This window comes from Acipenser ruthenus, chromosome 10 (genome assembly GCF_902713425.1).
Source record: "Acipenser ruthenus chromosome 10, fAciRut3.2 maternal haplotype, whole genome shotgun sequence".
Classification (NCBI taxonomy): Eukaryota; Metazoa; Chordata; class Actinopteri; order Acipenseriformes; family Acipenseridae; genus Acipenser; species Acipenser ruthenus.
Genome location: NC_081198.1, coordinates 25,263,511 through 25,275,721, shown reverse-complemented (window position 1 = coordinate 25,275,721; position 12,211 = coordinate 25,263,511). Strand labels below are relative to the sequence as shown.

The following is a 12,211-nucleotide window of genomic DNA, read 5'->3' as shown; positions in this document are numbered from 1 at the left end:
AGTCCCATTGCTGAAGAGAACATACAGGCAATGTGAATACCCTGTCCCATTGCTGAGGAGAGGGTACAGGCAATGATGAATACCCTGTCCCACTGCTGAGGAGAGGGTACAGGCAATGATGAATACCCTGTCCCATTGCTGAGGAGAGGGTACAGGCAATGATGAATACCCTGTCCCATTGCTGAGGAGAGGGTACAGGCAATGATGAATACCCTGTCCCATTGCTGAGGAGAGGGTACAGGCAATGATGAATACCCTGTCCCATTGCTGAGGAGAGGGTACAGGCAATGATGAATACCCTGTCCCATTGATGAGGAGAGGATACAGGCAATGATGAATACCCTATCCCATTGATGAGGAGAGGGTACAGGCAATGATGGATGTTCCAGTGTTTTAATTTAGTCTGTGTGAATAAAAGTGTGCAGGAGCGCTAAACTTGCAGTTATGAGTCAGTGCTATTTCTGCTGCTAGCCAGCCTTGACTGGCTGTCACCTTACCACATAACATATTAAAAAATAATAAAAGAAAAATGAATTAATAATGCCCAATTTGTTGTTGTTGTTAGACATGAGATCCTAATCTAATTGCAGATGCCCATCATGCCCTACTCATGGCAGGGTTCCATTTTGAAGTAGCTAATTACAGAAGTCAGCCAGTTTCAGAAAACAAAACCATGTGGAATATTGTTTTGTTCCATGTTGTAACAACTAAAGTATCGAGGGAGAGCCACGTGTGTGGTTTGTCGGTTTTAAACCTTACCCTGAAAATACAAGCTGATCCTACCTGGGTTTGTTGAATTAACACCTAGTTTATGGTATAAAACATTCACCTATTTTACACATCTCTTTTTACTGTTCAAGTCCCGTTCCTTATTTCAAGTAGGTGCGCTGGAACCTGCATGCAATGTATAATGGGCAACTTTGAAATCCGGAATGAGGTACAATAGATAGAACTATGAAGTAAGTTCTGTAGTGATTTGTGGTGCATCTGGCCCATGTTGTTCAAAGCAATGTATTCCAGTGTGGTTGCTGTGGTTGGAGCTCACCGCTTGCCCACGATACTGAGGCCCAGCCCCCGGCCTGTCTTCTTGTGCAGCTCCAGGAGGAACACGTCCAGGTTCTCCTCGTCCTTGTACTGTGCCTCGTCTCGGTACACCGTGAGCTGCACCTGCTGTGGGGTCTGCCGCAGCGCTGCGATGGCATCCTCGTGAGTCACACTGCGCAGGTCCACACCGTTCACCTGCATAGACACAGTGCAGCACTTAACACACACTACATGCATTCATTCATTTTCACATCTGGTGTGCCCAGTAATTTGACCCCCATTTCTTTCTATGCAATTATGCCTCTTTATACCTAGAAACGTTAGAGCCTGGGGCCCAAGGAGGACAACGGCTAGCTCCTGCTTTGAGTTGACAGGATGCCTGGCCAGTAGGGTCTGCCGTAGCACAGTGAGGCTGTTTCTCGCTACTTAACCTGCAGGCGCGTCACAGCCAATATGACAATCTCTGGGGAATCCAACTAAGCACAGCCAGATGGTGCCTTTATTATTTATTATTATTATTATTATTATTATTTGGTTACTTTTTCTTTCTTTAAATTTAGTAGTCGCCAATTGATTTTACTCCCAATTTGAAATATCCAATTGTATTTTAGGCTCAGCTCACCGCTACCAACCCCGCGCTGACTTGGGAGCGGCGAAGACGAACAAACGCTGTTCTTTCAAGCGTGTGCCGTCAGCTGACTGCTTCTTTTCACTCTGCAGGCCCGCCATGCAGCCAACCCAGAGCTACAGCCTCTGAGGACAACACAGCTCTGGGCAGCTTACAGGCAAGCCCGCAGGTGCCCAGCCAGTCTACAGGGGTCGCTAGTGCCGATAAGCCAAGGACACCCTGGACGACCTAAACCCCCCTTGCTTTCTTTAGTCTGACTTGAGAAAGTGCAGGTTATGTCTCCATGGCTATCAGTCGCATCCCTTTACTTTGACCCCTCAGCAAAGCCTCTTTCTATAGTCGCATAACAGGAATCCTTAAACACATCTATTTTCATTAGTGTTGTCATGTAATTGAAACAATGTAATCTACTGTCCAGTCCTCTTTGTACTTGTTAGATCCGATGTAGGAATAACTGACAGAATCTGCTTGTTTTTTACTTTTGGAGCAACATCACATGGGGGTCAAGGGACACTAGTGGTAACCATGGAGACATCATCTGCATCACTAACCTGTATGAAGAAATGAAGAGAAATAAGAAGTTCCAGCAACTTCGATAAAGAACCGGGCCTCCCAAAACCACTCAAAGCTCTCAATACTTGAGCAACAGCACCCAGTTTCTCTCAATGACTGCAAATATCATACATTAGGATAAAAAAAAGACTGTTAAAAAGTCATCTGTAGTCAAATCATTTTTACCTCAATGTTGTTCACAGATGGTTCTTTCACCCCAAAAAACTAAAATACTATAACTGCCAACTGAGCTCCAACTTCACCCCTCTTTCAGATTCTGACAGTAGTGAAAGCAGTCATGTGAGGGGCCGCCCGGCTGTGTACTACACACTGCAGGTGCCAGGGGGAGGAAGCCTGTGCTTATCGATACATACAAATGCAGTTAATACAGGTAGTAACCACAAAAGCTTTTTTATAAATATATTGTATAGCAAAAATGTTTATGGCCAGAAACTCTCATCTTAATCCAGCAGGTGGCACTCTTGCTTTTGATAATATAAAAAATATGCTACTAAGTTAAATGAGCTGGGAAAATATCTAGAAAAGGCCATTCTGTCATATATATATATATATATATATATATATATATATATATATATATATATATATAAAATGTATATACAGTATGTATGAGAAAAGACAAATACACTGTCAGGAAACCAATTACAGTAGAACCTCTTATCTGCACCCCATTCATCGGCGACTTACTGACACATTGTATCTCTGAAATCCAGTACATTACTGTCAGTGTAGACCGCGCTGCGCATATCACACACACACACACACACACACACACACACATGATGCAGAGCTACAGATGGGAGGATTCATTTCTTGGTGTGAGCTGCAGAAGGATGCCGATTCTATAAAATTAGTTCTCCTGAGGCAGTTACTTTGTGAATCCCAGCAAACATATTTGCCCCACTGAAACAAAAGACTACAATGGACTTTCTCAAGGTTAAAAAGAATGACTTGCAGCAGTGAATTGATTAAAAAACCTGTTACAAAAAATGTATGTATTTTGTGAAATGTAAGAAAATTACACAGCAGGCTTGTTTATTTAGTTTTAAAAGAAAAACAAAAAAAAATAGAATTGTATTCTTTGTTTGAAATCCCAGAAAACTAGTATTAGCTACCATTATTTAATACGCATTCGTGGAATAATAGAATACCTTGCAATATTTCTAGCTGCTAGACACATGACGATTTGGAGATCTGACAGCTTATTCCCGTCATAAAATATCTTATGATCTTGCAGCTTTGAAGCATTTTTATTTATTTTGTATTATTATTATTTATTTATTTTTGGCAACAGCAAAAGCTAGGGAAACGGGGTTGGAGGTGTATCGCATTTTGATTTTGCTAGGAGTAACACTGTCAAAGTAAACTAATTTTAAAATATTCTTCGTCTTTGTAATATACTATTATTATTATTATTATTATTATTATTATTATTATTATTATTATTATTATTATTATTATTATTAGTTTATTTAGCAGACACCTTTATCCAAGGCGACTTACAGAGAGTAGGGTGTGTGAACTATGCATGATCTGCAGAGCAACGTCTCACCCAAAAAACAGAGAACGAGGTGGTTATGTGACTTGCTCAGGGTCACACAATGAGTCAGTGGCTGAGCTGGGATTTGAACCGGGGACCGCCTGGTTACAACCCATTTTCTTTAACCACACAGCCTCCTATATGGTATTGCACATAGGCGCCGACTACCCAGCCCCCGCCGGATTTTTAAAAAGGGGGCTCAGGCCCCCCCTGGGATTTTGAGAGGATGTTGATGAAGTTGTTGAATGTGGGACACTAGGACCACACGGCATGCAGGTTGTAGCTCACTTTTTGCAATCACTAATTAAGAAGCTATAAAAATGGAAACGCTAGCCCGTTCATCCAAACAGCTGGGGAACATAGCAATGGTTTGTATTAATTAGTGTTCAGATGTTTACAAAAACAGCAATACACGTACATGTATTGGACTTTAAAGGTTTATTTAAAAATGAGTATTTTTCTGATAGCCCCTATAAACATCACTCTGCAAAGGACATCTGACAGCGGTACTGAAGCGTTATTTACAAGTATACTAAATGTAAAACTGAGTCAAAAAAGTGAAGCACTGCTGTTTTATTTGTATGCACATTCATTGCTTTCACATTTTTTTTAAACGTTAAAAAAAGGAAAAACTATAAACTGATTTCACTACTGAAAACAAGTTTCAATACTATTCTCAAAACAGCAGGCTGTATTGCAGAGTGCTGTTGGTCCTATTTTTGCGCTTACATTTGTGTGGATATTTCACCCAAAACAACCAACGAAGATGGACAGTTTATGACTTTTGAAATTAAATCAGCAATAATACAGAATCACGTCTTTCTGAACAGCTTCTGTACAAGTTTAAATTCCAAAATGAAGGTAACTCGGGTTCCACCTGTAATTTGTAACTTTTATTTCTTCTCAATAAATTAATTTAATATTTTAACTGTCTTATCTCTTCATACAACGTAAAACGTTTTTAGTGAATTAAAAAAAAAAATGTTAAAAATTGAAGATTATATAACATGCCTAGGCAATGATCTGCATACAGCTCCCAACAATTAGGCACAAAACCCTGGACCAGGCACATGCAGGTAAGAACTTGAACTTGAAGCATATGTGGAAGCGACTTAGTGTAAGTCACGGTCAGCACATACTAGCATAGAAACAAAAATCATATCCCTCTTCCCACAGTATATAATGAGTAAAAGTTAAATACATTAATATTTTCTTATGTTTTTTTCTTTTTACATTTGCTTTTGTAATTTCTAAATATTGTGTATATAAAACCAGTGGTCTGATCAGTTACTTTTCTTAACTTTAATATATGGTAAGACTAGTATTTCAAACATATGTTAACTAAAAATAAAAAGTCTTCATGAATTTATATAACAAACATGCACATACTGTACAATCCAATGAGCACTGCACAGAGGTTGACTGAGTCTAACCGCACTCCGCGTGAGTTTGCTGTCTCAACGTCCAGAGGCAACGGCGATATTCTTTGATACATTTTCACATGTGTGTGATCAAATTCAAACATAGTTTGCTGGAAAATATTTATATTTATTTTGTAAAAGTTTTGGGAAACTCTGTTCCATCTACCAATAAAAGTGCAGGAACTCTGTTCCGTTGCGTTGCGCCAGGTCTCCAGCACTGCTGTTTGCAGACATTAATGTTCGGTAAATTGTTGGGATGGCAACTAACTCAGACCCCCCCCCCTCGGAATTTGAAAACTCGGCGCATGTGGTACTGCATACATCTCCAGTAAACGCTAATTTGGTTTACATTTCTAGTTTCTGTATTTTATTCATGCTTTCTAGTCACACGCAATGACACCTCATTTATCTGCGGATTTCACACATCAGTGGACCCCCAAGTGTGCGGATAAACTGAGTTTCACACACACACAAACCTGCATCCCAAGAGTATTACGGATTAGGCACCCTAAAAGTAGGTGCTGTTTAATAAGGATAATTCATTATTTGAATAACAGTCAAAAACCTTCACTCTAAAATCCCTCAGCCAGAGTATAATTGGAGTCAATAGGGAGTCAATCGCTGCTGATATCGGCTGGGTTATTGTCACACTTCGGTTAACATCACTCACATTTATTAGTAATTAGACTGAACTGAGCTTTACAGTTGCTGTACAGTACTGACATATTCTGACATATACAGTATGGTAGCAGAATATAGTATAAAGAACACTGTATATGCCCTTAGTAAAAGGATAGCAAAGTGTATTAAAGCATAGTGATAGCACGATAAAACCCAGAGAGGTATGGTAAAGCATATTAAAAAACATGGTAAACTATGGTAAATGCATAGTATAACCATAGGAGCTCTTAAAATAAAGAAATCCCCTGGGCAGGATGAGATCCTCCCAAAAGTACTAAAAAAAAATGAAATAAGTTATTTATAAACCGCTAACCAAGATCATGCAGCAGTCTCTTGACACAGGTGTTGTACCGACAGACTGGAGAATTGCAAACATAATATCAATCCACAAAAAGGGAGACAAAACTGAACTAGGCAACTACAGACCAATAAGTCTGACTTCTATTATATGTAAACTTATGGAAACTATAATAGGATCTAAAATGGAAAATTACCTATATGGTAACAGTATCCTGGGAGATAGTCAGCATGGTTTTGAGAACATAAGAAAGTTTACAAATGAGAGGAGGCCATTCAGCCCATCTTGCTCGTTTGGTTGTTAGTAGCTTATTGATACCAGAATCTCATCAAGCAGCTTCTAGAAGGATCCCAGGGTGTCGGCTTCAACAACATTACTGGGGACTTGGTTTCAGACCCTCACAATTCTCTGTGTAAAAAAGTGCCTCCTATTTTCTGTTCTGAATGCCCCTTTATCTAATCTCCATTTGTGACCCCTGGTCCTTGTTTCTTTTTTCAGGTCAAAAAAGTCCAGTGGGTCGACATTGTCTATACCTTTTAGGACTATGAATGCTTGAATCAGATCATTGTGTAGTCTTCTTTGTTCAAGACTGAATAGATTTAATTCTTTTAGCCGGTCTGCATACAACATACCTTTTAAACCCGGGATAATTCTGGTTGCTCTTCTTTGCACTCTTTCTAGAGCAGCAATATCCTTTTTGTAACAAGGTGACCAGAACTGAACATTATATTCTAGGTGAGGTCTTACTAATGCATTGTAAAGTTTTAACATTACTTCCCTTGATTCAACACTTCTCACAATATATCCAAGCATCTTGTTGGCCTTTTTATAGCTTCCCCACATTGTCTAGATGAAGACATTTCTGAGTCAACATAAACTCCTAGTGTCTTTTTCATAGTTCCCTTCTTCAATTTCACGATCTCCCATATGATATTTATAATGCACATTTTTATTGCCCGCATGCAATACTTTACACTTTTCTCTATTAAATTTCATTTGCCATGTGTCTGCCCAGTTCTGAATGCTGTCTAGATCATTTTGAATGACCTTTGCTGCTTCAACAGTGTTTGCCACTCCTCCTATTTTTGTGTCGTCTTACTATACCAGAATCTAAATCATTAATGTAGATTAGGAATAGCAGAGGACCTAATACTGATCCCTGTGGTACACCACTGGTTACCTCGCTCCATTTTGAGGTTTCTCCTCTAATCAGTTCTTTCTGTTTTCTACCTGTTAACCACTCCCTAATCCATGTGCATGCATTTCCTTGAATCCCTACCGCGTTCAGTTTGAGAATTAATCTTATGCGGGACTTTGTCAAAAGCTTTCTGGAAATCTAAATAAACCATGTCGTATGCTTTGCAATTATCCATTTTCAATGTTGCATCCTCAAAAAAGTCAAGCAGGTTAGTTAGACACAATCTCCCTTCCCTAAAACCATGTTGGCTGTCTCCCAGGATATTGTTACCATATAGGTAATTTTCCATTTTGGATCTTATTATAGTTTCCATAAGTTTACATATAATAGAAGTCAGGCTTATTGGTCTGTAGTTACCTGGTTCGGTTTTGTCTCCCTTTTTGTGGATCGGTATTACGTTTGCTATTTTCCAGTCTGTCGGTACAACCCCTGTGTCAAGAGACTGTTGCATGATCTTGGTTAGCGGTTTGTAAATAACTTCTTTCATTTCTTTGAGTACTATTGGGAGGATCTCATCTGGCCCAGGGGATTTGTTTATTTTAAGAGCTCCTAGTCCCTTTAACACTTCTGCCTCTGTTATGCTAAAGTTATTTAAAATTGGATAGGAACAGGTCGACATGTCGGGCATGTTGTCCATGTCCTCCTTTGTAAAAACCTGTGAAAAGTAATCATTTAATATATTTTCTATTTTTTTTCTTTATCTATGATTTTGCCATTTGTGTCTCTTAGACATTTAACCTCCTCTTTGAATGTTCTCTTGCTGTTATAATATTGGAAAAATATTTTGGAATTGGTTTTAGCCCCCTTAGAAATATTGATTTCTATCTCTCTCTTGGCCTTTCTAACTTCCTTTTTGACTTGTGTTTGCAGTTCCAAGTACTCTTTCTGTGTGCTTTGTTTTTGGTCCCTTTTAAATGCTCTGTCAAGTGCCTTTTTTCGCTGAATATTTTTTTTAATTGATCGATTAAACCATTTTGGCCATTTTGTTTTAGATTTAGATTTGTCTACTTTTGGGATGTAATTGTTTTGTGCCTCTAGTACTACATTTTTAAAAAACAGCCATCATTTTTCTGTGGATGTTTTCTCTATTTTACTCCAATCTATTTCTGTTAGTCTCCATTTCATACCTTCATAGTTTGCTTTTCTAAAATTGTAAACCTTAGCTTTAGTCATTACTTTTGGGGTTTTAAAAAATATTTCAAATGAGACCATATTGTGGTCTGAGTTTGCCAATGGCTCTATGACCTCTGTTTTAGTTATTCTGTCTTCATTATTTGAAAAGACTAAATCAAGGCAAACTGGTAGCTATGCAAACAAACCTTTTATATATTGATGTATTTATTATTATTATTATTATTATTATTATTATTATTATTATTATTATTATTATTATTATTACTATAGTTTTGTGTATTTATTTTAATTATGTATTATTATTATTTTGAATTGTGTGTTGTGGCAAGGATGGGGTTAATTCCCCATCCAATATAAAAACCTTGTGAAGAATGTGGCTGGAGCCTTAATGAGGTAATTGATTTATTGATGGACAGTTAACACTAGCACATCATAGCTGCTTTTTGAATGGCTTTTGCAATTCAAATTTAAATATCTGCACGTATGTGAATATCTCGTGCATGTCTGTTCTTAAGTGTTACTAAATATTTGAATTAAATACCCATACGGTGTTTCAGCTGCAGAATCATAAAAATGAATAAGTTATAAGCACTTGCTTCTTCAACCGCCAGACCCGCAATTTATGCGGCATATTGAAATTAATACAATATAGCCGACAATTTAGTCTGTAATAAAATCAAAGTCATTGTGAAAGAACGTATTATATACTCCTGTTGAGTGCTGAAACGCTGATGAAAGTCATTCTACACATCATATATTATTATTATTATTATTATTATTATTATTATTATTTTATTAGCAGCTGTCACAAAATATACACATTGAATCACAATACAGTGTAATATCACAAACCAGACAAGTTTGGCATCAAATTCTGGATTGCAGCTGACGTGGATTCCAAATACCTTGTATAATTGTGTATGTGCATACAGCTTTCTACACCTGTTTACACAGATGTTTAATGCGTAAAGTTTATTTTATTACAGTTTTTCTTGTTTATGTACATGTGCTCTTTTTGAAAACAATAAGAAAAAAGTTTAATTTTCAATGTAAATATGGTGTTTATCTCTGAAATGTTATGTATGATGTTCATAAATAAAAATATTAAGTTGTATCCGATTGTTTGTTTTTCATTTTCATATTGAAGCCGTTTTAAATGGAGCCGCACATTTTGCAGGTGCGGCGGTTGTATGTAGTCCGAATTCTCTGCGGTTCTAGTGTTAAGGCTCCAGCCACAGTATAAAAGGTGCCCTTTTGTTTTTTTTATTTATTATTTAATAAACATGCGACTGTGGCTGTTTCAACCCCATATCTCTGGTTGTTTGTGTGCTGCTTCCTGGATGCTGACGTCACCACCCACACCACTCAGGCCATCTTGATCACAGCGAGACAGAAAGGAAAACAACTAAAACTGATTGTCTGAAAGTCCAAGCCTAATCGTTTCCTAACCAGCTCTCAACCTGCTGCTGATTTCAATTCCACATCAAAAGTCACCATATCAAAGGAAACAGTAAAGAGACGTCTTTGAGAAGCTGGTATGATGGGGAGAGTTGAGGCTTGAAAACCTTTGCTGAGACGAGGGAACTGTCAAAAACGTCACGAATAGCCACTAAACCATAAAGACTGGTCCAAAGAGCAGTAGAGGAGAGTGTCATGGACAGATGAATCAATGATTGAACTTTTCAGCTCCAAGAGGAAATGTGAGAAGAAAACCAGGCAAGAGATTGTCAGGATGTTGTGCAGTGCCTACAGTAAAACAAGAAGGTGGTAACATGAAGGTTTCAGGTTGTTTTGTAGTAACAATAGAAGGTACATCTGTAAAGGGAACAATATCATTCCATTCTTCAACATCATGCAATACCATCAGGAAGGGGACTAGTGGGTGAAGGCTTTGCTTTTCAAAATGATAATGACCCTAAACACGCAGTCAGATTACACCTCAATTACTTAAATCAGAAAGAACAGTAGGGTTTGAAATCGGTGCACTGACCTCCTCGGTCACCTGACCTTAACCCTATAGGCATGTTATGGGATGAGCTGACAAGAGAGTGAAAAAGAAGAGTAAGAAGAGTGCAACAGCATAAATATGGTACATTTTCCATAACATTAATTTGTGACAAAACAAAACATAATTTCTGTCTAGGATGAATGATATGTACTCTCAGGTTCCTTTGCCAATGCCAGTTGCTGCAGGCAGAGATACACTGGCTACTTCTGCCTGAACATTTTGGATAAGAGCATTGCTGCAGGAGCTCCAGGCATTCTAGATCTTCTTTGAATGAAGGGTGTCACTAGTGCCTTCCCCTGACTCCCTTGACAAGGCCTACAGTGTTTAGCCACTCGGTTGAAAAAATATGTAAACTGAACCAACCTTCTTAGTTCTATTCATTGTTTGTTTTGTCCTCAAAATGTTAGCAAAATATTTGCAACGTTTATTGTATATCTTATTATCCTGTGTGGAAATGGCAATGTGCTAAAGTGAAACAAAACTCAACAACATTCTTTTATATTTAATACTAGTACAACCTTTGTTTTGTGATTTATTAAATGCATCATGTGCTAGGTGTCTCTTATAACAGAAAACATTTTATGCAGTTTGGGCTACTTGAACTGTGCGAAATAATGTCCAACAATAAGAGACATAAAACATATTAACTTGAATGCTATGAGGACAATTCTGTAATGTAGGTTTCCAATTCAGATTTTTTTGCCTGCATTGCTTACCTGTAGGATCTGGTCTCCTGCCCAGAGTCTGCCGTCACGAGCCGCAGCCCCCTCCTCATACACCTCGTGGATAACAATGGCATCCTGACAGGAGGGAGACACTGATTAACCTTCAAACAAATACAACCTCTCCAGCAAACTCACTTCAAGTGCTAAACATCCAACAACAACCCAAAGTAAAAAGTGTCCAAACTGCAATTCGGAATTGGTGGATATCTGTCATTTCAGAGAGACAGAGTCATGTGTACAAGTTTGAAGCTAGTCTCACTCTCAGAAACTAGGCAAGGTTGGGCCTGGATAGTACTGGGATGGGGGACCTCCAAGGGGTGAAGACAAGGGTGTTGGGAGCTCAGCAGGGGGAACACAAATAAACGGCGACATTTTGTCAAGAAGTTTCTCTAGCCCTATTTTGAAGCAAGTGAAAAGGCCTTTATAGAAAACAATGGGAAAGCAGTGTCTTAAGCCCAATTTGCACAGGACTAAAAATCACTATATAAACAGGTGGATTCTGACTTTTTACCGACATCGGTGAAATGTAATCCTGTGCGAACCGTCAATTTCTTTTTATCCCTGATCATTTTCTCAGAGGTCCTCAGATTTTTTTACAGGACATCGGGACCTTCTGCAAAATTTCAAACTTCAGGGGATCAATTTAGTTACATGAACGCGCTATGTATCATTTAAAATACATGATGAAGGTGATTGAAGGAAAACAAAATCCCTGGTATAGCTGTACGATACTCCACGAGAGGTCAGTGTCTACCACCGAATGACCTGGAGTCCCTGGTATAGTGTACGATACTCCACGAGAGGTCAGTGTCTACCACCGAGTGACCTGGAGTCCTTGGTACAGCTGTACGATACTCCAGGAGAGGTCAGTGTCTACCATCGAGTGACCTGGAGTTCCTGGTATAGTGTACGATACTCCACGAGAGGTCAGTGTCTACCACCGAGTGACCTGGAGTCCTTG

At 38.6% G+C, this 12,211-nt stretch overlaps 1 protein-coding gene across 1 annotated transcript in view; it reads right to left on the bottom strand.

The window, feature by feature from the left end:
* The window catches only part of patj (PATJ crumbs cell polarity complex component), a 414,550-nt gene that overhangs the window by 43,417 nt on the left and 358,922 nt on the right, over positions 1-12,211 (bottom strand). Inside the window, exons 37-38 of the mRNA XM_034001483.3 lie at positions 11,242-11,325; positions 1,046-1,239 (exon numbers count right to left, since the gene is read on the bottom strand). Coding sequence (XP_033857374.3) covers positions 1,046-1,239; positions 11,242-11,325 — 278 coding nt within the window. The remainder of the gene's footprint in view (positions 1-1,045; positions 1,240-11,241; positions 11,326-12,211) is intronic.